The 25863-nt window shown below is 45.1% G+C and overlaps 1 protein-coding gene across 4 annotated transcripts in view; it reads left to right on the forward strand.

The window, feature by feature from the left end:
* Nucleotides 1-25863, forward strand: part of PIGL (phosphatidylinositol glycan anchor biosynthesis class L) — a 109026-nt gene that overhangs the window by 49412 nt on the left and 33751 nt on the right. For all 4 annotated transcript variants that reach the window (XR_013348279.1, XR_013348278.1, XM_077836731.1 and 1 more), the window contains exons 3-4: nt 10540-10630; nt 20186-20253. Coding sequence is in view for 2 of the 4 variants with exons in the window: in XM_077836731.1 (XP_077692857.1) it covers nt 10540-10630; nt 20186-20253 (159 nt within the window). In the remaining 2 variants the exon portion in view is untranslated. The remainder of the gene's footprint in view (nt 1-10539; nt 10631-20185; nt 20254-25863) is intronic.

Raw genomic sequence — 25863 nt, forward strand, 5'->3', positions numbered from 1 at the left:
CTCCTCCTCCTCCCGCCTTGTTGAACTGGGCTCTGAAGTGTCCATGGTGATACTCAGAGTGGAGGTGGGGTCAGCCCCAAGTATTGCATCCAGCTCTTTGTAGAAACGGCAGTCACGGGGGCAGCACCGGAGCGGCTGTTTGCCTCACGGGCTTTGCGGTAGGCATTCCGCAGCTCCTTCACTTTAACCCTGCACTGCAGTGCGTCCCGGTCATGACCCCTTTCCATCACGTCCCTTGATATCTGCCCGAAGGTATCATAATTTCTACGGTTGGAGTGCAGCTGGGACTGGACAGCTTCCTCCCCACAAACACTGATGAGGTCCAGCACCTTGCCATTGCTCCATACTGGGGATCACCTGGTGCGTGGAGGCATGGTCACCTGGAAAGATTCGCTGAGAGCACTCCATGCCTGGCTGAGCAAACAGGAAGGGGATTTTCAAAATTCCCAGAGAATGTAAAGGGCGGGTCTGACGGTTGGTCACCTGAGGGCAGGGCAGTAGAGTTCAAAGTGATGACCAGAGTGGCTAGACCAGGCATTGTGGGACACTTCTGGAGGCCGATCAGTGCGCACTAACAGACCAGGGTGTCCACACTAGCACCGTGGTGCTCCAGTGGGGGCGCACAAAATGTTATTTCATTCGTTGAGGTGGAGTAGTAGGAGCGGACTAGCCGCGGAGTCAGAGCACTCTACGTGCCTTGCCGTGTGGACGGGTAGTGAGCTAGTGCGCCCGGGGCTCCTTTAATGCGCTGTAACTTGCAAGTGTAGCCAAGCCCTAAGTCTTATGTCCAGTTGGTGTTTTCAGTGAACTTTGGGAGTCAGATCAAGCCAATGCTTGGTTTAATGTTGTCTGTGGTGGCCCCAGCAGATTCTGCCGACTGTAAGCTTTTGTAAAACGAAAGTGAAGCTTCCAGCCCTTCAGCATTCAGCCTGCAGCAGGGCTGTCTTCCTGTGTGTGCAGTTGTATCGGAAACCACAGGCTAAACTGAGACCTGGTGTCAAAGGTGCCATCGGAGTCTTTGGGCCAAATTCAGTGATGAGGTACGTGGTAGTGCAAGCTGGCCAGAAAATGGCTGTACGTGGTAAAGTAGCATAACTGGCCCTGATTTGGCATTCAGTGGGTGAGCAAAGTGAATGTTAGTCGATTTGAGAGCAGGAAGTGTAATGAGGAAAAAAGTGTAATGGACGAGAGTATAAGATAAAGTGTGGGAATCTGGTTTTTTTTTCAATTTATTGAATTATTTTTCAGTAACTGTACTTGGTTGTCCTCTTACTGCTGTCCCTAGCAGAAGTAGCCACCATGTTTCCTTGTGTGACCTGTCTCATTGTGCAGCTCACGTAAACAATCCATGATAAATTTTGGCTGGGCTAAAGCTACTACCTCTGATGATGGCAGGTCAGACTGAATGAAACAGACCCCTCCCTTTCTCTGGCAGCTGAATTCCAAATCTATGCAGGACACAGAAGTACTTGGCCCTCCATTAGTTATGCAATAAATTAATCAGTAATGCCTCCCAGATTACTATGCTGTTCTATCCAGGTTTTTACACTGCTCAACACCACAGTATATAAGCACCTCCCACTCGTGTATTAAGCAACATGACTAACATCTGTCACTTGTTTGGTCTTTCATTATTGTCCCAGGGAGAGAGGCATGTGCAATGGATTTTTTCTTGTTTTGGATTTTTTTTAAATAATATAACACACCCGCGCACACACATACAGACATGTTGCTATATGTTTATATTAGAGACGCCTGCTCGAAGAAATGCACCTGGCACTTGAAGTGTGAGGTGCTGAGGTTTGGGATGGTCCTATGGGAGTTCATTCCAGTCTTGGGCCGACCCCTGAGTAAGCTGTGTCTCCTGCACAGACGAGCTTTACCCTTATGGTAGAGAGTTCCATTGTGCCAGAGGAGCACAGTTGTCGACCACAGTCTTCATTCTAGCGCTTTAGGCAGTCTTATGGATATGCTGGGCAGAGGCCATGGAGCACCTTGAAGAGAGGGACTGAGACTTGGACCTTGATTTGTTATTCTATGGGATGCCAGTGTAGGGAGCGCAGGACAGAGCTGGTGTGCTCATTCTAGCCATGTGGCTGAGGAAATGTGCTTTTTCCATAAGGCCTTTCCAAGTGCATGATACAGGTGCATACACATTATTATTCCCATTTTACAGATGTGGAAAGTGGGGCATGAAGCACTGTGACTAAAACCAGTGACTGAGTCAGGAATAGAATCCAGTTCTTCTGACACTGTCCCCTGCTCTAACTGACCAGCCTACCTCCTCTCCCTCTACAGGCTTGTCTACACTTAAAATGCTGCTGTGGCACAGCTGCACCGCTGTAGCGCTGCGGTGTAGACACTACCTATGCCAATGGGAGGGATTCTCCCATTGGGGTGGGTATTCTTCCGTCGACCTAGCACGGTCTACGTGGGGACTTAGGTTGGCTTAAGTACACCACTTGGGGTTATGGATTTTTCACACCTGAGTAACATAGTTATGATGACCTAATTTTCTAGTGTAGACAAGGCCTAGTTTTAATATATTACTTTTTAAAGGTAGCTCTTACAACCCTGATCTCTGTACATTTCTACTCTTGCCAGCCAACAGGGGTTTTTTTCTGTTTAAAGCCAATGAATATGAACTTGTTCCTACAGAGCTTTGTGCTGTAATTTATCAACAGGGCTCTGAGGTACAGACGTCAAATAAATACCAGATTTCAAATTACGATAAGCAATTGTCTCATCTCCATGAATAGACATTAAACTCTGCTGAGAAATTGTCAATAATTCATTTTTAAAAATTAGACAAGTACAGGGACGCTTGGAGAGCTTCCTACGTGACAAATGATCCTGTGTGTTCTAGCAACCTTGTTAAATTTAAACTACAGCCCACTCTTATTTCTCAAACAGAAACTTATGATTATGTCCAAGACAAAAGTTTATTACTTTATGATCTAGATCACCATCGGCTTTTAGTAAATTTATGGTAGGTACATGGATTACTGACTGACACAGCTGCAGTGGGATTTTACATAGACCAGTGGACAAGAACACACAACTCTTTGGACTTTAGATGAAACTGTAAGAACTGGTATCCATGAATAACGTCTAGATACACCTATCCTCTCTCTTCACACATGCGCATTACCCAACATATTCACATTATTTAGGTCAGTATTGACCTATGTAGTATGCACCAAGGCTTGAAAAATTCACCATTGAGTGTAGACCCTTAGGTATAGATCACAGAAGTTAGAGATGGAAGAGAACTATTATGGCCCATCTGGTCTAGCCTCCTTCCTTTGTGAGATTGTTCTCTCCAGTATTTTTAGTGGTTTGCCCTGTTTTATTTCAAAATGTTTCAAGCAGTGGGGTTTCCACCCCTCCCCTTGGGAGCTTATTCCACAGCTGGGCCAAATCCTGAAGCCTTTACTCAATTCTTAGAAATATCCAACTGGAAGTCACTTGGAATAAAGATTTCAGGATTGGCCCCTCAATAGGTTGCTTGTCATTGGATAGTCATTGCCCAGCCCCTGTTTTATTCCTTATGGTCAGTGTGCCACTGTTTTTGGCTTTAATTCTGTCAATAATTTCCCAATGCCCCTCCTCAGATATTTGTGTTTTTCCAGACTCATCCCAGCCAGGTGCTAAGCGATAGGTGTATACCTTTCCAACAGCCATGCAGCACCTGTTCTTCAGTGTAATGTGACACTGCAAGTATGTTGGATTTGAGTCCTTCCTTCTTCTTACTTGAGTCAGATATGTGCATGCACCCTAGCTATGCTATTGCCTTCCTGTCTGTAATTGTCAGTAGTGGGCTGTGATATTCATAAGTACCTATTAACATAGGTGCATACAAGTTCTGCCTGAGACTCTAAGGCTAGCCCGTCTCCATTCATCTCAGTATAATCTAGAAAATAATTTCACATTTCACTCCTCAGAGGCTGACATGATCATTCCTGTTAATTCAGACTTTCCAATAAATTGACAGTGTGGTGTAAAAGTCACTCCCTGATTGCCTCTGGTCATCACACAGCCTCTTCACTAATTGTGTGCTAGCCTCATTTTATTTTGTGGGATCCTTTGCTTTCTGGTCCAGATTCAATCACCCAGATGTTCAGAAACTCCTTTATCTTATTTTTATACAAAGGGCGTCCTTTATTCAAACAAACACACTGCGGTCATTGTTCTCAGCTGGGAACTACTGAACAGCAGTTCACCTGTTTCCTATGTAGTCTACCATTAATCTACCAACCTCTGTGCTGATTTAATGTAACATCGTTCTTTGAGGGGAAAATAAATCCATGCAAAAGTTGTTTCCTGGTCACTAGCCTTGCATTGATTAGGGTCATGCTGGAGGACAAAGAGCCAGTAAGGAAGTTAGACTGAATGGGCAAATCCTTTCATTTTTATCCCGTTGGAGTTCAGTGGAATGAAAAATCAGATTAGCCAGAGTATCTGGAAGGTTTTGCTCTGGTGTTTGATCTGTTTGGTGGGGGGAGGAGAGTAGTTCTTCCAGGAACCCCATTTCCGCCCCACCCACTTTCCTGTCACTACCTGTAAAGGCCCCCCAAGGCTTAGAAGGCTTCCGAACAAACCCCCATCCATACTGCTCTCTCTCCAAGCAGTCTGTCATCCAGCAGGAGGCGCTATAATACAGTGTCCCAGAGGCCTGGGCATTGCCTAGTCTCAGCAGCCTTGGGGAGTGACAGACCCAAGGGTATCGTAAACACAGGTGTCCCATGTGGGACAGCCATTTGCTCTTTATTAAGCCACGTGGACTTCACACAAACTGGCTGTTTGGTTCAACTTAATCTTTGAAGTGGTCACAGGACCCTGGCTCTTGATCAGAACAAATTCCGTAGAAGACTCTGAAAAAAGGTGCACACACAGTGCATTGGGTGCAGCTCTGTTAGAAGCTGAACATAAGAAAGCTGGTCAGGAGGCGAACAGGATGTCTTAGAAGAAAGGTAGAGCTGGGCCATGTAGAGTAGGTGAAGCTTTTAAAGTTTCCATCAGGGACACAAACGAGTCCCTCCAACATGGGTGTTCTTCTCAAATCTGCCTTCAGTGTGAAGTTTGTTAAAATATAAAAGTTATCTTATAAAAACTAACCCCTCTGGCAGGGCCAGTGCTGCTGGCTTCATGCTCAAGGTTAGTGACGCTCTGATCTAGAGGTCAGATGGTCCAAGCCCTGAAGCAACAGTAAACAAGCGACAACATCCAGCAGACAAAAGCAAACAAGAGAAGGGAGACACACAAACAGGGTGTAGCATACAATGCTTCCATTCTCATTTTTTCCATAGAAATTCATTTAATTCCTTTTGTTATGAAGATGCAGCTGTGTATGGTGCACAGGTTGAGCTCACTGGGCAAAGTCTACCCAAAACAAAGAAATTGCCTTTTTATTTAATTTTCTTTTGTGGTTTGCTGTGGCCCACTGGTGGCTCTCAAATCCCCTGGATGCTGCAGCCAAGACTAAATACTGTGTTGTCCACCACTCCGTTACTTTGCCCTATGGTAGTGCCGGTGCAAGAACAGGGGTAGTAGCTGCAAGGATGTAATTATTCCATGGGGAAACATGGAGAGGACAAATACAAGGGGGAGAAAATTAGAAACCAACAGAGGGTCTTCTCCTCCTCCCATTGGAGTCAGTGGCAAAGCCCATGATAGATAAATGGAGGACTTATAGGTAGTTTTCAGAAGCCCTCAGAGTTGGCCTGACTGCTCCTGCTAAGGTCAGTAAGCATAGTTAAGCCAACACTGGGTGCATTTGAAAATCCCACCTCTGGGTACATCTATGCTGCAAAACAACATCTTCGGCGGCGAGTCTCAGAGCCCAAGTCAGCTGACTCGGGCTCACGCTATGGAGCTAAATATCGGAGTGTAGACATTCCTGCTCAGAAGGGAGCACAGGCTCTGAGACCAGCCCCCCTCACCAGGTTTCAGAACCTGGGGTCCATCCTGAGAAGTTACATCTACACTGTTTTTAGCCCCGTAGCATGAGCCCAAGTCAGTTGACCCAGGCTCTGAGACTCTCTGCTGTGGATGGTTTTTTTGCAGTGTAGACGTACCCTCACTCTCCAGTGCTCTCAGCAGAGCACTAAATACACTTGACAGAGCAGCCGCAAAACTCTGATTCACTGAAAATGTTATAAAAGTGGGAACAATCTTAATTCTGGGGCAAAACCTTCCTACTGAATGACAAAAGCCTTGCCCCATTGTGGCCAGCTGTTCATGCCCTCAGTCACTGAGGCTCCCTAGCTATGAACAATCCTTTGCATTCAATGTCTGTGATTTGGAATGCCTGTAAATGTCACTTCTTGGACAGAAGCCTTTGGCTGAAATCAGGCTGCTTGACTGAACTCTTCCTACACCCCCACCCCTACAGCGATTTGATCCAGGAACCCTTTCCAACATGTGATTTATATCTTGATCCATCACGGTGGTTGGCAGCACCAACAAGGAGCTCTCTGGGATAAAGGACAGAGAAGGTCCGGGGAGGGGGTGTCTCCTGGCACAGGCTCCAGTGGGCTCCAGGGAATGTGCTAATTTTCACTCCATTACAGCCCTTTATCTCAGCCTTGCAACCTTGAGCTCAGAGACGTTATCAGCTACAGTCAGAAAGCTAGAGTTAACCATTTAAATGCCAAATGGCTCTGATCATCAGCCCTGAAGTTATTAATAAACAATAAGATATAACCTGTTTTTATTGTTCAAAAGGTCACTGTGCTTCAGATTTGGCTAGGGTTGATTTTTAAGGTATTAATAAGAATATGTTGACATGTATATTAAATAGAATGGTAATCTGGTCTAGTGGTTTAAGCAGAGTCCATGGTTATATGTATTTATTTGTATTGTGGCAGTGGCAAGAATTTACATATGCTAGGTGCTGTTCAAACACTTAGCAAAAGACAGTTCCTGGAGCTCAAATCAACGGGTTAGTCTCCAAGGTGCCACAAGGCCTCCTTTTCTTTGTGCGGATACAGACTAACACGGCTGCTACTCTGAAACCTTTCCTGGAGCTGGGTGATCAGATTACTTGGGTGATGATCTTGGGTTCTGGTCCCAGCTCTGCTACTGACTGCTCTTCGTGGGTTTGGATGTGTTATTTAATGTCTGTGTCACAAAGTGATCACTCTGTATCTGACCTCTCAGTCCTCATCCTCAAAGGAAACCTGCACAACGCTTTCAAAAGACGAGCCTGGGAGCTTAAATTCATCACTCTGCTAGACGTTAAAAATCATGGATTGAACAGAGACACTGGGTTTATGACGTATTACAGTGGTTCTGAATCTTTCCAGACTACTGTATTCCTTTCAGGAGTCTGATTTGTCTTACATACCCCAAGTTTAAAAACTCCCTCATTTATTTGCTTACAAAATCAGACATAAAAATACAAAAAGTGTCACAGAATACTGTTACTGGAAAATTGCTTACTTTCTCATTTTTACCATATAATTATAAAATAAATTGATTGGAATATAAATATTTTACTTACATTTCAGTGTATAAAGCAGTGTAAACAAATCATTTGTATGAAATTTTAGTTTGTACAGATTTTGCTAGTGCTTTATACATAGCCTGCTGTAAAACTAGGCAAATATCTAGCTGAGTTGATGTACCCCCTGGAAGACCTCTGCATACCCCAGGAGTACGTGTACCCCGGTTGAGAACAACTGGCTTATTACAAAAAGAAAAGGAGGACTTGTGGCACCTTAGAGACTAACAAATTTATTTGAGCATAAGCCATACCAACTGTAAGAGGCTAATTAATTAAGATGAGCTATTATCAGCAGGAGAAAAATTACTCCTGTTCTTTTTGTGGATACAGACTAACGGGGCTGCTACTCTGAAACCTGGCTTATTACACAGTCTGTTACCCACTAACCCCCTCTTTTTGTCCTGTGACTGCAGAGGTGTTAATGGGCAACTCTACGTGAAGGGTCCCTTACAATATGTGCTAACTACTTATACTAAATGACAGGTTTCAGAGTAGCAGCCCTATTAGTCTGTATCCCCAAAAAGAAAAGGAGGGCTTGTGGCACCTTAGAGACTAACAAATCTATTTGAGCATAAGCTTTCGTGAGCTACTTATACTAAACAATTTCTTGGCTGGGAGTACCTTTCCCAGACCTGAAGAAGAGCTCTGTCTAGCTCCAAAGCTTGTGTCTCTCGCCAACAGAAAAGTTGGTCCACCTTATTGTCTCTTTAATGTCTGTCTCAAGTTTCTCTGTCTGCAAAATGAGGCTAATACTAGTTTGGGGTGTTGTGAGAATTAGTTAGATACAAACTGTGTGTGCGTGTGTGTGTGTGTATCAGCTTTGCTGTCTTTGCTGCTGGCAGGTGATATGATGCCGGAAAAAATTCCTCTTAGTTGCAGGGCATGAATGGCCCACTTCATGGGACTCTGGTAAATGGAGAGAAGCATAGCTGCCTGCAAAATGTGCTCACTTTAATCAGTTCAGCATGCACAGGGTTAATTTCTCCATGCCTTCAGATTGTTTTGTTTTCAGAGATTCTGAACCATTGCCTCCAGCTGTTGATTTTCATTGAACTCGGGTGACCTTTGTCTGTCCAATCTAGTTAAAACCTGCTCCATTGCCCAGAGCCTCTTCAGAGAAAGCTCAGTAAAACCAAGCACAGCTGCTGGGATACTAACATCCTTTTAAACATTGTCATTTCCAGTTGCCATGTTTCCTTCCTGACCTCTTACGGGTTGGAGCTCACCTGGTGTTTTCACAGGACACTTTTCTCTGTCTCCACTTTTCTACATCAGTTTTTAGAGAACTGCCATTACAAAGTCTGGTGAATGAAGAAGGAACAAACTGCTGTGGGCAGCAAAAAATCCCACTTAGCCGAACGCACAATTTGAATATTAGTATCCTCAAATGCACCCTTCAAGCAATGAGGGTAGCAAGAATGAGAACACTCATGGAGAAAAAGCGACCAATGCTGCTGGTACTTTTAACACCATATTATTTAAATCAGCTCTGAACAGGGCTAAGCAGCACAGTGGTGAAAATGCTGGCAGCCAGTCTATAGGGCTCCCCTTTTTGCCACTACCAGTGTTAACAGCTGTGGGGAAATTTTGCCAAAAGTCCCATAGTATAGACACAGTCTAAGAGCTTGACCTTGGAAATGCGCTGAGCTGTGTGCTGAGGAGACACTTTTCCGTTGCTCTGATGCAGATGTTATCATCCCTGTCGTCTTGGGAACCGGCAAAGAGACAAGTGTACTGGGAAATGGGACTTCTACGCTCAGCAACAAACAGCTGGGACCATTCTGAATCCAAATCATTGTGTCAGTGTGAAAAGGTTATGCATTCACTTGGCTGCTAAGCTGCCTCAAGGCAATAATCAAACTATTACCGGACAGGAAGAGTGAAAGAAGGGTTTAACGGATCCTCATGGGTCTTTAGCAGCCTTAGGGTATATTATTGCTAATGAAAATTTATTATATGTACTATTAAAGTAGTGAACACCAACAGTGTGCGTGGCACCTGGCAGTACATAATGACTGGGGATCATATTCTGCTCAGTTACATCACAGTAAATATGGAATAATTCTGTTGACTTTAGTAGAGTGACTTCTGGATTTATGGCAGTGTTACTGAGACCAGTGTTTGGCCCATGATCTCTGCCCCAAGGAACTCACAATCTAAAATACACAGATAGAGTAGTTAGACACAGTGCAGATACAAAGCACACGAAGGTAATGGGGTCAGAGAAGAATTTGATCCATTACTTTTAATATGTAATTCATCAGTAGATTTTATTGGAAAGGCTTTCTGGGTAAATTGTGTTTTAAGGAAGTATTTGAGTAAAGAGAGGGTGGACGTTTTCTTTCTGTGCGGGGGGTGGAAACTCTGATGAAAGGGAGCAGAAAGCAGGAATCACTGAACAAATAGACAAGGAGTACTTGTGGCACCTTAGAGACTAACCAATTTATTTGAGCATGAGCTTTCGTGAGCTACAGCTCACTTCATCGGATGCATACCGTGGAAACTGCAGCAGACTTTATATATACACAGAGAATATGAACATGTTTCATATTCTCTGTGTATATATAAAGTCTGCTGCAGTTTCCACGGTATGCATCCGATGAAGTGAGCTGTAGCTCACGAAAGCTCATGCTCAAATAAATTGGTTAGTCTCTAAGGTGCCACAAGTACTCCTTTTCTTTTTGCGAATACAGACTAACACGGCTGTTACTCTGAAACCTGAACAAATAGACGTTGATCAAAGAAAATAGGTGGTGGTGGTGCTGAAATCTAATTTAAAACCAATAACAAGTTAAACTCTTAACGAAGTGGGGAAACTATTGACCAAACTGCCGTGCTTCCCTTCCAGCCCTACCAATATACCAGTGTTCCTTGTTCAACCCTGGGAAACTTGCAGTGCTTAGTTCGGATGGTTTTCTTCAGTTGATAAAATTAACTTGCTTCCAGTCTCGGAGAAGATGAGATCTGTCCTTCAGCATATTATGGATACAGCAGGGAGCCATGACGTGACTGATTGTGTTTTTCATTTCCAGGGACCTTCCAGACGATCCAGCTGTTGACTGGGACACACATCTCCTCTCTACTTTTGTGCTAAAGCACATAGAAACCAACAACATCAACCTGGTAATGTGCAACTTTCTACAGCAAAGGGATTTTGCCCACAACATTCTATGCTATCACTATTCCAGATTCTTTGCTCCCTTTTTAAAAGGTTTATTTTTTGTAGAGTTTTGCTTAGGATTTTACTATTGGAGGCTCCTTGGGGCAGGTGGGGAGGGGAAAGGAGATGGTGTCTACCCTGTTTTGAATCAGGTACAATACAATCTTTACCCATTGCTGTAATTCAGCCCTACAAGGCACCTTTATGTGGTCATTTTCCCAACCTTCTCTAAGAAGTCAGCAGCCTTCACTGAAATTCATTGTCAAACAAACTCAAAAACTCGGGGCAAAGCTCCTTTGAAACTGGTAAGTTTCACCATAAATGAGCACCAGGTTCATTAATTTAGAGAGCCTGCAATGCAGCCCAAAATTAGGCTTGCGTCTTGTGATTTCAAGTTTATGTGTGAGCATTTGTGCAGCTTTTGTGTCTATTCCTCTGCAGATTCCAGAAACTCTCCCATGCCTCTTTTATAAGTAAAACAAAATCAGACTAACCCTCTTCCAAATACTTTAACACCTCCAAAGAGACCAAAACAAATAAAACAGCCTTATAAAATAAAATGGGAAAGGATGACACTGTAGGTTAATGGATGGATCTTTCACCTCCGGAGACCTCAGGTCAATTCCCGACTGTTACACAAGTGAAATGAGCTTGGAGAGGTCTTACCCTAGTCACTAGTGGATGTTTGTTTACATTTTAAAAGCAGTTTGTCACAGCTGATAGTCTTCATCTATGAAAAACCCAGGATTGTCTGAGAGTAAGGGTTTGAGATATGTTGGCAGAATTCTGTGTTGGGACCCAGGACTGGAATCCCAGGGGGATCGCTGGTCAGGACTCAGGTGCATTGGAAGATCTGTGTGGGAGCCCAGGACTGAAACAGTAGGGTTTCTACAGAACAGGATTAAATCACTATGTAGTGAGGAAATATGCACAAAACCCCTCTCTACTAAGTGTGGCTGTAGTCTGGCATGATAATCCCTGTGGTGTGGTGGCTGCCCCACACAGGCAGGAGCAGGGTTAAGGCAGCCGTGGAGAGGCTGCGCAGCATCCAGCCAATCAGGAAAGGGTTTATTGAGAGAGCCAATCAGGAGAAGGCTTGCTGGAGCAGCCCATATATAAAGGGCTGCTCAGCAGAGTAAGAGGCAGTCTCTCCCTGGAGGGCAAGGGGTAAGGACTGTCTGCTGGCCAAGGAGCACTGGAGATACTGCAGTGCTGGGCAGGGTAGCAGAGCAGTAAGGGAGCTCTTGGCTGACCTTGGCTAGACTGAGGCCCTGAAGCAAGGGCAGGAAGATGCTAGGGCTATGGGGGAAAGTAGGCGGGGGAAATAGGAGGAGAGGCAGAAAGTGGCTGCCAGCTATAGGGTCCCTGGGCAGGGACCCAGAGTAGCGGGTGGGCCTGGGTTTCCCCCTCCATTACCCCTACTTGCCAATGAGGAGATTGGCCTAAATCCAGACTGCAGTTTGCCCCGGAAGCCAGGGGCTAGATTAGAGACTGCAGTTGCTGCTGAGGCAAGTGGAAGAAGTTGTCCCCCAAATTGGGGAGACAGCAGGCTGGGGCACAGCCGGAGGGCTGGGACCCGAAGATATCATGGTGGAGAAAATGGAAGTAACGGCAAGTGAGACACCGCTAGTAAAAGGCGCCCTGGTGGTCCAAGAGAGCTTATTCCCAGCACGACCAGCAGGAGATGCCGCAGCGATGGGTCGACACTGTTACAGTCCCTCATGCTTCTTTAGCACCAAACTCACAAAATATTGAAAACAAACCCCACGGCAATATACAAGACAACAAAAGAGGGCAGAGACTGTGAATCAGAGTCACTCTGAGTCTTGTAACACAGGAACTGAAAGCTCTTTAGCAAGAGACAGCTCATGCTTCCAACTCTGTATTGATTCTGAGGCTAATTATCCATGAAATTCATTGGTGTGCACAGGGAAGTCAGATGCAGCTTTCCTACAGTCATTCAGTGTATTTCGGCCCTGTGAATAGTCAGGAGTTTTAATATGATATGAAAGCTCTTAACACAAGAGGACTTGGATTGCATGTTCTTGACTCTCTTGGGCAGCAGCGCAAACCCTTTGAAGTCCCAGTAGAAATCCTGAATCCACTAAAACTGCTCCTGAATAACGAGGAAGGGTTGGAGCGCTGTCTCAGAGGAAACGAAACGCAAGTTTTGTGTGGTGCGGAGGGCATAGGAGGCTTAAGTCTTGCAGTTATGTAGTGTGAGTTGAAAAATCACGTGCATTGGTTTCAAAGCATGAAACATGAACATCACAAGTGCCCTTCATGCTGTGCAGCTAGCATGGCATGTAGCCTTGTTAATGATGAAAGCAATGGACCCTAACAACCTGGATCCATGGCTTTTGGGACCCACTGCATCCCTCTATCTGGACGTGTTCAAACAGTTCACTGAACTGCTCTGAGCTTGGTCTGTGTAAATGGAGGAGATTTGTTTCCCAGACAAATGAATCTTTGTCACTGCCATAGAGGGCCACCTTGGAAACTTGCCAGGTGCCAGTGGCATCAGATTTGCATCTAGATTTACATAATTTTAAACCCCCAGATAAATGCCAGTGGCCCAGATAGTCGCTGGTTCTTGTAACTTCCCTAAATCAGAAGTAGGAGTAGAGTTTGCCAACAATGAAAACAAGCGGTTGATTAGTTTAGTTGAGCACCTACAACTTGGGTGTCTTCTACGTTGTAAAACTCTGTGGTGTGGGCTACAGGTAGCTCTTGTCCACACGTTGGGGGTGTTATACCAATAAAATAAAAACCAGCAGGATCTTATTAAAGGGGAAAAGGCAAAATGCCACATTTATTGTGAATACAGAAAGAATCATAGTAAGCAGTTAGTTATAGCTATAACATTCCATTCAATCTCATATTTATTCATACACACACACACACACACAGGTTCTGCAAGGTTGTTATCATAGTTACCAGCCTTAGAGTTGCTCATGCCAAGCCACTGGCCAGGTGGCCTGGACATGAGGAGGGAGCAGGGCGTTGTCAGATGCTCATCTGATGCTCCTGGAAGTTGGTTTGCAGAATCAGACCCCAAACTTCTTACTTTCTAGAGTCCATTTTTATAGGAATTTCTTCCTATGCCAGTCTATGGGAATTGCTTCATCATGCTGTTGCTGAATTGATCAGCAGATGGCACATTCCTGACGGCTCTGTGCTGCCAGATGTTATCTTGTTCTTTGGTTCTCCCATTCTTGAGGCTGTTGGGTGGATTCCAGTCTGCCCTCCGGGGGTCCTCTGGTTATTTCCACTTGACGCTTTCTTCAGCTGATGGACACTGGATTCTTAGGCTGGCACCTCCCTGATCATTCAGTTATTATCCACACCAAGCATCCATCCACATACATCCTCTATCTCTATTTTAATCACAATTGTTAACAAAGCGAGATGAGTACAACAAAAGGGCAGGAAGTCTCTGGGTGCTGTTTCTGTTGTTACAGAGTATTGCTTTGAGTCTCTCCCTGTGTGAGTAGTTGTTGTTACAAAGAATTGCTTTGAGAACAGACTCTGTCTTAGAATGTCTAACACAATTAGCAGCTTGCAAGTTTCACACATAGAGGGAGAGAAACACTACCAAAAACCAAGAGACCTCTTAATTAGTAATACCCTGGAATTTAAACTATGGGGAATCAAACTCATTTGTGATTTTAATACAGAACTTCTTTAATATGATCCAACAGGGGGCCCTCCTGTCCAGAGACTAGGGCCCTGGCCTTGACGGGCAAAAACATTGGGTGTTTCAGCCACGTTGGCTTGGCTGACTTACCTTACCATGACTGAAAAGCCTGGTTGAGTTACAGGCTAACATGGCTACACTCAGTTGACTTAACATGACTGAAAAACACACACCCTTTTTGCCCATTAAGACAGGCACCAGACCTTACCCCAGCTCTTCTCCAGAATCGTTGCACAGAGAACTATATCTCGTATTTACAGAACTCCTGTGTCATTTGGCCATGGGGAGACATGCTAGAGTTCCAGCATGTCTGAAAGGAGGGATTGTGGGAGAGGGAGTCACACTATGTTCTGTGTATTTCTGTTCTATTACATAGTTACTCATTTCCCCAATTGCCCTGGAAGTCAGCGAGTAACTCAATCTCTTTGAGAGCTACAGGGACATGTGTCATCCTAGCTCAACATTAAATAGTGGAGACACAGAAATTAAAGGTTGGTGAACTCAAAGTCAAAACTAATTTATAAACTTTGGAAATAATTTCCTGCCTGCTAGATTTCTAAGTAAAAGCCAGTAGTGCAGGGAGTATCAGCCAAAGCCAGTCTGTCTCGATCTGGATTAGAAAGTACCTAGTGTATGTACCGCATGTTACATGCTATTGCTTGGGCCTCAGACAACCTCTAGATGATGCAATGCCTGTTAGTCAGGATCTCAGGCAATAGTGTTATTGGAGGCTTGGTGAAAGCAGAAATGGGATGAGGAGCTAGCATTCAGATTGTGCTGGGGCAGAGCTAGAGCTGGGTTCAAAGGTACCAGAATCTTATGAGTTACTCTCCACTTGGGACTGGTGGAAATCTCTCAACTTCAACTGCTCTAGAAAGATTCCCATCATCTTGGGCCACCTCCAAACCAGCCAGGCCCCCTCTAGTTTTGAAATTCAAACTCTGGACGTTGGGTTCAGATCTGGGGTTTTGAATCAGAATCCCCCAGCTCCTGAAATTTAAGAGACTCAAAGTTGATATTCTAGTGTAGAAAGGACTTTATATGGCTTTGCAGGACACTGGGAACACAATGCAGCATGCACAGTTTGAATGCGCCTCTTGCAAGAATCTCTGCCATCCCTGCTTTCTCCCACCTTTCTTTGTACTGTAGTTTTATCAGGTGTGCTTGAGGCAGGCAAAAGAATGAAAGGTCCTGTGGGCTTTCCTAAAGAGCTGGCACTCACTCAGACATCTGCAGCTCCAGTCCAGCCAGCGCTATGATGCAGACTGTGGTTTGATTTTGGCCCAATAGCCCATTATTTTAAATTATAGTTTCTCTTGTTTAACAGCATGTGGGAGGGGGCCAAAGTGCTCTCCAAATCCAGCTGGATGTCTTCCAAAAACCTGCCCCACAAAGGACCAAAGAGGAGACCGCATAGGGTGTAATTTCTAATGACCTTTCCAGGCCCGTAAAAATTATATGTGGAGGAAATGGGGCTATAAAAGCAGGTTGCTCCTACAGTGTTTTCTTGGATGGCCCACTTCCTCAGAAAGAACAGAGAATCTGCTCCACAGAAAGAAAAATATCTATCCCGTCGGTCTCCTTGAGCAGAGGTGAGCTGCATTTTAAAATATTAGGCGGTGCCAGCAACTGTCAGGAGACCCAGTGTTTTTCTTCTCCAGTGTGCTTGATTTGCAGAGGAAGCTCAGAGTCTAGAGCTCTTAGCTCTTCTGCTGGTAATTGAGCAGATTTCCTCTGTGCTCCCCGCCCCCTCCGGAAGGGATTTCTGGTTCCTTGTTTATGTTGGCTGCATTGCTGGCTTCCACCAGTGAAAGTTCCATCTCCTAGATACCAAGATCATCCGGAAAAAGAAAACCCATCAGCACCAACAGCCACAGCTCCCTTTTCAGAACAGATGTGGAGAAGGAAACCCCCAAAGATTCCACCGAACAAGAATATTTCCTGTTCTAGCCTCTTGATCACAGAAATAGTCACACCCGTGTTCCAGCCCAGGCAGAATCAAGATGTGCAGGTTGTTCTATCTTATCCTGATTGCTTACTTGCTTTCGTCATCAGCAGGTTGGGTTATGTTTTTAAACCAAACATGTAACTGGTGCTGTCAGGGTTCCCTCCCTACTCTGAACTTTAGGGTACAGATGTGGGGACCCACTTGAAAGACCCCCTAAGCTTATTTCTACCAGCTTAGGTTAAAACTTCCCCAAGGCACAAATTCTTTGCCCTTGGAGGGTACACCGTCACCACCAAGTGATTTAACAAAGAATCAGGGAAAGGACCACTTGGAGTTCCTATTCCCCCCAAATATCCCTCAAAGCCCTTACATCCCCTTTCCTGGGGAGGCTTGAGAATAATATCCTAACCAGTTGGTTACAAAGTGGTCACAGACCCAAACCCCTGGGTCTTACGACAATAGATGAATCAGTCAGGTTCTTAAAAGAAGGATTTTATTTTTAAAAAAAGGTAAAAATCACCTCTGTAAAATCAGGATGGAAAATAACTTTACAGGGTAACAAAAGATTCAAAAACACAGCAGAACTTCTTCTAGGCTTAGTTTCAAAGTTACAAAAAACAGGAATAAACCTCCCTCCAGCAAAGAAAAAATTCACAAGCAGAACAAAAGATAATCTAACACACCTTGCCTGGCTTTTACTTACAATTTTTGTAATATGAGAGACTTTTGGATGGTTTATAGGAGAAGGAGTTTTCTGATCTGATGCTTCTCCGCTTCCCAAGAGAACACACAAAACAAAGCCTTCCCACCCACCCCAAGATTTGAAAGTATCTTCTTTCCCCATTGGTCCTTTTGGTCAGGTGCCAACCAGGTTATTTGAGCTTCTGAACCCTTTAAAGGTAAGGAGGAATTCTAGGCTACCCTTAGCTGTATGGTTATGACAGATGCACTGTGTGGAAGGAGCAAAAGTTCCTCTGTGAAAGTTATCTCCAGCATGTGAAACACAAACTGGGAAGTCAGATTATAAAATAAATTCCCAAGGGCCAGGGAATGCATTGAAATGTGATTGCGGCGTACTTTCAGAATACTAGCAGTAATGAATACAGCAACCAGACTATATGAAATCAGTGGCCTGTGTGATAGACCCTAAACACTACGGACAGATGAGATGTCACTGCCAATCATAAGCTGCATGTCAGCAGTGAATGAAGTGATACCTGTGAATACAGGGCCAACATTTCAAAGGTAATCACCTAAGTTATACCAGGTAAAATGTACACCCATATGCCTTTCTCCTACAAGACAGGTCACTGGATGAGTACAATGAATAACTGCACACACATCTGCATGCTTGTAGGCACAGTAGATTCACATACAAATATCTTGGGCATGAGTTAAGCAACATCATTTGGAAATCAATCCCGTACAGTCTGTCTAGCACATTCAGATACTATCCCAATTTAAGCTATTTGTTATTTTAATTATGTACGGTAGACAGAGATTCTTATCTCTCCCCCATCCCCCCAGTATCTGAGCACCTTCCATTAGCACATTTTGGCGATGTCTACACTGCACAGCTTTTAACGACCTGGCAGTGTTACCACAGCCGTGCCGCTAGAAGTCACGCAGTGTCGCTGCTGTTTGTCGGCTCTCCTGCCACCAAAAAACTTCTACCCCCAACGAACGGTGTTCACGTTGTCAGCAGGTAAATGCTCCTGCCAACAACGCACGGTTCACACCGGCATTTGTGGCGGCAAAACTTGTGTCTTTCGGGGGAGGGGGTTAACACCTCTGAAAGACAAAAGTTTTGTCGTTCAATTGCCAGGGGAGACATAGCCTAAGTGACGTGACTAACAGTTGTCACGGGTGGCTTATTCTCTCATCCTCTCCCCAGAGGAAGATGCGTGCATGCAGTGAAGTATGTTTTGTCTTGGTAGGTTTTTTAAAGTACATGCTGCTCTGTGCGTCTGTAACTATGTCCTGTCTTAGGGCCAGATTCTCCCACTCTGACTTATGTGGAGTAGCACCTTGCTACTCCCATTAAAATCATTGGGACTAATTGTGACCTAAGGAATGTATGACTCGGTGTAAAGGTGAATTTAGACTGTTAGTTCTTTGGGGCAAGGACAGTGTCTTATCTCTGGTGTATAGAGCTCCATGTGAATTCATTGCACTGTCTGGTGTTCTATCGTAACTTGATCAGCTCTCTGCCTTAGGGCCTGACTGTGTGACATACTGTATGAGCTGAAATCCAGGAGGATCAGGCAAGCTCAGGACCTCACCGAACCATGCTTGTAGTGGGAATAGCCTCTCAAAAAGATGCCAAGTACAGAAAAAGGGGCAGTACTGAGTTATGCAAATTTACTCGGTGTGAAAGAGATACCAAGGAAGCAACTTGTAATGTCTGGCAAAAACCAGTGGGGCTTCCACCAGACACGTTCTAAAGAGTCAAATAATGACCAATTAATTCTCCTGCTGGGTAGCCAAACTCATTGCACCAAATTACAGCTGCTGAGCAAAATGAAAAGTGTAACTGGGGACTCTCATAGGGTGGAGAACCTTTACAAAGGCTTGTCCAGTGCCTGTGTTTTCTGGATCTTTCTCAGGGTATGTCTTCACTACCCACGCCGCGGCAGCGCTTTAATGTGGCTTGTGTAGTCACAGCCCCCGTCTCCCAGCGCTGTAAAAACCGCCCCCCCACCCCCGAGGGGAGCACGGCTCCCAATGCTGGTGCACTGTCTACATTGGCACTTCACAGCGCTGAAACTTGCTGCGCTCAGGGGGTGTTTTTTTCACACCCCGAGCGAGAAAGTTTCAGCGCTGTAAAGTGCCAGTGTAGACAAGGCCTGAGTCTGTCTTTGACTGTTGTTCACAAAGCACCTTCTGTGTTTGAAAGGGATGCCTGGGCTGCTCTTCCTGTAGGGTGGGTGGCACAGCAGGTTGCAAAGCAGGTGGGGAGACTGTTTGATCTTCCCTCAACCTTTTACCCAGTGCTTTGGGCGTTGCCTGTGAAACTGATTTGGAGAAAGGAACAGTTGTGAGTAAGCAAGGCTGTGGCATTTCCTCCCAGTACTAAAGGGACAGAACAGGCTGGGCAAGGAAGGAGACACTAGGGAGGTGTTGATTTCTTTGCAGCCCACAGACCACACTACCTTTGAATAATGAAATAAAACCTTTCCCTGTGCAGACAAATAATAATATATTGTTCCAACCTGACCAAGAGCCTGCCTTAGCCAAACACAGGACACTGTTAGCTGGTTGGTTAAAATAACATATTCCAGAAACAGGCTGTTTTTTCACAGTGTGATCCTGAAGTGCCTTCCCATTACAGGCACAAAAGTGATTTATGGAGCCTGCTGTTCCTGCCTGAGTGATAATGTCATGGTCTAGGGCCTAACAAAGCACAGTCTTGCCCTGCAGTTCACATGCACCCCAGTAATCTGTCAACTCCAGGAGAAAGGGACTTGTATAGTAGATTCTCCTGGATCCAGTAACCAGGAGTTTATGAGAGAGAACTTCTTCAGAGTAACTGTGAGGTCTGATTATTATTAGTAACGTGTATCCGGATATTCAGGAAGTGACTCTTCTCATCTTTCTGTCTAGGCTTTTACACTTCTCTCAGCACCATGGGGTCTGAATTATTATTATTATTTTATTTTATGTATTATTTGTATTACTGTAGAACCTCAGAGCCCTAGTCATGGACCAGGATTCCATTGTGCTAGTTGCTTTACAAACATGGGACTCACTCAAGCCTTCTGGCTGGGACAGTGCTGAGTTACACAAATGCCCAACCCCCTCGAATTTAGTTGCAACCTTTTACTGCACTCTGCTCCTTTGCTAAATAACTGTGTTCTGTGGGTTTTTTTGCAGCTGATAACCTTTGATGCGGGAGGAGTGAGCGGCCACGCTAACCACATCGCCCTTTACGCAGCTCTAAGGTACAGCGATCTTGTACAGTCCATTGCGCGCCTTGCCGAAATGCTATTTGAAACAGAGTGCATGTGGTGCCCGTGGAAGTACAAGATTAATACTAGAGCCAAGCACTGCCTGGACTTCACCGATTCACCTCAGTCCCGACCTGCAGCACCCTCTGCTATTCCCCGGGTGGGAACTGCCCAAAACTCTGCCAGTGCGCCCGTGCCCAGTGCACCCCTATCTGTTCTTCTCCTGTGCTCTCCCCATATTTCTCCGCTAGTGCCCCTCACTGTGGGCTTGCAGGCCCCCACTCTGCTGATCCTGTTCTGGGCCCCTTTGTATCTACGCTTTGTGTTATGAATGCACTTTCACCAAAATGTGGTGCACAACTCACGTCCCATGTGCACTGATGGATTTAGAAAAATGTTTGAATGGAAGAGACTCTGGCCCCTGAATTCCATTCCCTGCAGTCTAGTAGGCCTGCATCTCTTTAACATCAGAGGGGTAGCCGTGTTAGGCCTGCATCTCTTTAACATCAGAGGGGTAGCCGTGTTAGTCTGTATCCACAAAAACAACGAAAAGTCCAGTGGCACCTTAAAGACTAACAGATTTATTTGGGCATAAGCTTTCGTGGGTAAAAAGAAGTGCATTTTTTCCCCAGGAAAGCTTATGCCCAAATAAATCTGTTAGTCTTTAAGGTGCCAACAGACTCCTTGTTGTTTTTGTTCTCTTTAACGTGTCTTCCCTCCAAATACAGAGTCACTCTCTGCTCTCATTCATTTAATCCAGCAGCTCCACAGCTACTGAGGGATTAAGTTTGATTTTTAGTGGCTGCTGCTGCTGCTTCTTTAATTTTTTTTGTGGGGGCAGCCTGTGTCACAGAGGAACTAGAGCATGACCACATCACTCATGGTTTCTGTGCCCTGATGAGTTCTCACACACACTGCTTTCAGACAGAGCTGCAGAGCATGTGCAGTGACCTTTCACACGCACTGATGTTCCTGCCTGCTGCTGTGCCCCATATGATTGTATGGGAAAAAAAGCAGCAAAGAGATCGAATTAACCCTCTCCCCTCCCTGTCTCTGTGTCAGCTAGTACCATGTATGGTACTTGCATTGGACTAACACAGTTAGCCTTTCAAACTGTCTTGCAGGATCCCCCAGGCACTTTTGTAGATGAAAAAGGTAAATTGGGGTGCTATTCCAGTTAATTAAATGATTTTGCACCCTGTTTGACCCTGTCACTTCTGCTTCATGCCCTCCAAAGGCAGGGGTCGAGTGGGCTGCATGACCAACCCCAGGATTCTCTCATATACCAGTCTCCTGACATACTGCTTTTGTGGCTGGTCCAGTTGCTGCTATTTCATACGTGTCCAAGCCCCAGATTTGTGGATAGCTATAAAATGTCAGGGCTTGTGGGGAGGATTTGTTTTTCTGCAAGAAATAAAAAGCATACATTAGCATTTTGCTTGAAATCCTCCTGTGGGGATTTTGAAGGCAGCCCCAAACCAACAGAAAAGAAAATTTTTTTTACAAAATTCTTTTCACCTAAGAATGAAGTGATGGACACAGTCCCTGTAATGGGCCCCACCCCATCATCTTCCCATGCCAGTGCTTTGGGATTCTTTGGAAGGAAGTCCAGGGAGAGTCCTCTCTTCTCCCCAGCATGCTTAAAGCTCCCATGTCCCAGGAACCCACTCTCTGGCCAAGAGGGGCTGGATGTTTCACCATGTCTCTATCAGAAGAGGTGGCTCCAGAAACGTACCATGGTTCCTCGCCCGTTTGCAGAACTCCAAGCCCTTAATGGCCCAGTGATTAAGCCACCTGCCTTATCCCAGTTTTTGCCTTTTAAATGAGTAAGTATGCGAGAGTCTGCTACTGAAAAGTTTCAGAGTAGCAGCCATGTTAGTCTGTATTCGCAAAAAGAAAAGGAGGATTTGTGGCACCTTAGAGACTAACCAATTTATTTGAGCATGAAAGCTTATGCTCAAATAAATTGGTTAGTCTCTAAGGTGCCACAAGTCCTCCTCTTCTTTTTGCTACTGAAAAGTGTTAGTTTGACAGTCCTGGAAGCTGAAATCCTTCCACAGAACAGGTACAGTTTGGACAGCAGCAGTACAAGTTATCCCATTCTGCCCCCTGCACCAGCCTCTAAAGCATGTGAGGTTGAAGCTTCATCGCCCATTCGATCTGAGGAGACTGCCAAGAATGCTGGGGGTGGGGTGACATCTGTGGCTGATTTGAGACTCGCCAGACCCATTTTACACCCATCAAATGGCACTGATGGGCTTCGTTTTATAGCAGGATTTCTCAAACTGTGTTCTGTGACCAACTGGTGGCCACAGAGCACTTGCTGGTGGTCCAGGAAGAGCTGGCTAGTCACGTAACAATGGTTACTCCCGAGAGAGACAGAGCAGTGGAAAGGAGAGACGAAAGGAAGAGCAAAAGGAGAGAATGTGACTATTTTATTGCACTGAAGCCAGCTAACAATACATCTCTGCTGTCCTCATACGCCACCTCCTCCTCATAAGCTACTGCTGCAGTCGCCACAGGGATGCTTTGGGATCGGAAATGGGAGGTGGTTCCAACCCGTCATGAACAAGGGGGGAGGTGACCATGAGACAATCCCCTTTTAACATGAAGTTATTTAGCTTGTAAAAAGTTCATGGCATGGACTGTACACTACTCTGTTGTACTGTGCCCAGCACAGTGGGTTCTCAGTTGGTCCCTACGCACAACGAGGGTAAACATGATTACTGATGAGGTGCATGCGATGGACAAGTTTGAGAACCTGTGTTTTAGAAGACGATGATTAGAAGCACTTTCGTTTTATAGAGATGGGGTTGTACACTGATGTCATGGATGGCATCGAGGTGATTTTGGTTTGCATGAGTCTCAGGGCATTTCCATTTTAAACAGACCCTCCTGCCTAGCGAATGTGTGTTTTGTTGGCTTAAGATAAAATGGAATGTTCTCTACTGGGGTTTGCACACCCACTTCCTCTAGTGAAATCCATCTCTTCCCATTTAGAATATGAAAGAACAATCCCTTCGCTGCTTAGGCCAGAGCAAACTGAGTGGAAAATAGGAGCTGCTAATTTAACCACTGTGCATTATGTTGTTATAGCAACTGCATCCATAAAACTTATATCAACGAGGCCACGTAGAAAGCTACATCAAGGTATCATTAGTTGAGCAATTCTTGTCAATTCCATTCAGAAAAACGATCTAACTCCTCCAGTTTGTTTCCAAATGGCTGTAAAGTCAGCGGCGGGTTCTAAATGAAGCCCTGTGGAGATGGTATTTGGGAGCTTAGTGTTTTATCATTTATGAGCTGATAATGATGCTGTTTGAGTGTCATTGATGCTTTGTTGTGGTTAAGTGCCCTGGCTTGAATCTTTCATGTGCTGTGTATGGCTGCCATGGGAGAGTTGATTTGTATTTGGGACATAAATACATTTTTCTTTTGTACATGTTGTCCCATGTACATTGTACTGGGACATATTCAGATATGGGGTTTAATTGAATGCCAATTGCAAATAGGTAAAGAAAATGGCCAATATCCAGCCAAATCCTGCAGACCTTACTCTGACAAAACTCCCTTTGAGGCTGAAGACTGCAGAATTTTCTTGACTTAGGAATTCCAGCTCATGCTTAGAGACACGATGTGCAAGGAGCAGATTCCTCTTCAGATGATTAGGTGGATGATGATGGTATGTGGCACCCACTGCTCCCTTTGTCTTGGACATCTTCCCACATTGATGGAGAGCTTGGGCCTGATTCTGATCTTACACCCGTTTTACACAACTGTGCCCCATTAATTTCAATGGCATTACTCCTGATTTCACCATGTAAGTGAAAACATAATGTAGCCCTATGTTTTCCCATGTCACCCTCCTCCCCTTTCCTGGACGCCTCTTCACTTCATCCTGGAGAAGGATTTCCTGGGATGATTCATTTTGAGTGATTTAGTATCTGTCTGTGTTCTAGCTCCAATCTCAAGTGGTGATGAGACTTCCGAAGGAGGAACGGCTGAGGCCTGAACGTTTTCCTTCTGGTGCTGGGACCTCATGTTGCTGTCCCTCCTTGCAAGAGTCAAGGTTGTTCTGTATTGTACATGTTCCAGTGTTTTTTCTAGCCTCGTTTTACTAATTCCAGGGGATGGGGAGAATCAAGGAGGTTAGAGACAGGAGTGCCATCTAAGGTCCATGCAGCCCATCTCCATGGAGTCCGAGTAAAATGGTCTCTCACTATATGTTTTTCTAGTGCTCTGTTCAGTCTGGTGTTTGCAGTCTCAAATGATTGGGCTTCCACCACTTTCCTTGGAGAGTCAGCCCACAGCTATAATACATCACCTTGATTGCCAGCTTATAAATTCCCTTTCTGAATCTCACCTCTTTCCTTCTTCCAGCCTTTTCCTCATTCTTTATTCTGACGAGGTTGTTCTGATGTCTCCCCCTGAGCTGAGAGCCACAAAAATAAACTGAGCAGAAGGCACCAAATTCGTTAGTACTCAGCAAAGCTATTTCCTTGGTAACAGTGACCATGCTTAAACAAAATAATAGATCCCTCTGGGAATAGCCTCCCCCAGATCGTTAAGATTTTAGCAGTTTGTTCATGTAGTTGATTGAAGCTGTAACCTTTCCACACTCCACCCCCACACAGTACGGAGGCTAAAGCAGTGTCAGCGATGAAGCAGCTCCGTCATTTGTGAACTGGAAGATCCCTGGGTCACCCCTTCTCCAGATTACTTTGAATTGGCGAGGCCCCATCCTTTGTTGCTGAAATATGAATGAGCATAGATTGTATGAATGTTTTAAACTGTGTTTTGCCTACACAGTGCGGTTCTGGGTGCAGGGGAAATGCAGCTGGCCAGTCCAGTTAGGGTGGGGGAGGTATTTCAGATTGTAAACATTCAACATCTGGCAAATCTCTCGCTGTATGTAACATCCCTGGGACTCCTAGGAGACTGGCTGCTCTTCCTGCTCCACATCTATTTCATCAGATTAATTGGGCAGATTAGGGGACAGGAACCTAAATGGAGCCCCAGCTGCGCCTTGCATTCCCTGCTATGCTCCTGCAAACTGTATTTCCTCAGTATGCCTTAGCAGATAGCCTAGTGAATACCGTGTAGGGTTTTATGTTCCCCACAGTGGGACCCTCTTAGAGTGAAGTCATGGATTTCATGGAACAATTTCTCTCTGAGCAGAGCGTCACCAACACAGCAATCTACCCACTGGGACTTTGACTCTGCTTCCCTCTCAGTGGAGTGTCCTGCTCTCTAAATTCCCTGTGAGCTAAACCCTGAAATCCTCACTCACTTTTTACTCACACCTTATTGACTTTAGTGGAAGTTGCTTGTGCTCAGGGCCGCTCAGGAGCTGGCTCATACACTTCACTGGGAGGAGTATTGACTGAATAAAAACAAGGACCTCAGGATTTGGCCCAATGGAAACTTTGCTTAAACAGTGAGGTCCTAATATTGCAAATTCCTGAGCACCTATGATGTGCCAAGGGCCCTCAATTCCCATTGATTTTAAGGGGAGCTGAGGCTGCAGGTCCCTTAGGAATCTCAGGAATCTTTTAATGCAGAGAGATTTCTTGGGTTCCCTGCAGGACTTCAGAGATTCTTTGA

The sequence above is a fragment of the Eretmochelys imbricata genome, chromosome 17 (assembly GCF_965152235.1).
Source record: "Eretmochelys imbricata isolate rEreImb1 chromosome 17, rEreImb1.hap1, whole genome shotgun sequence".
NCBI classification, from domain to species: Eukaryota; Metazoa; Chordata; order Testudines; family Cheloniidae; genus Eretmochelys; species Eretmochelys imbricata.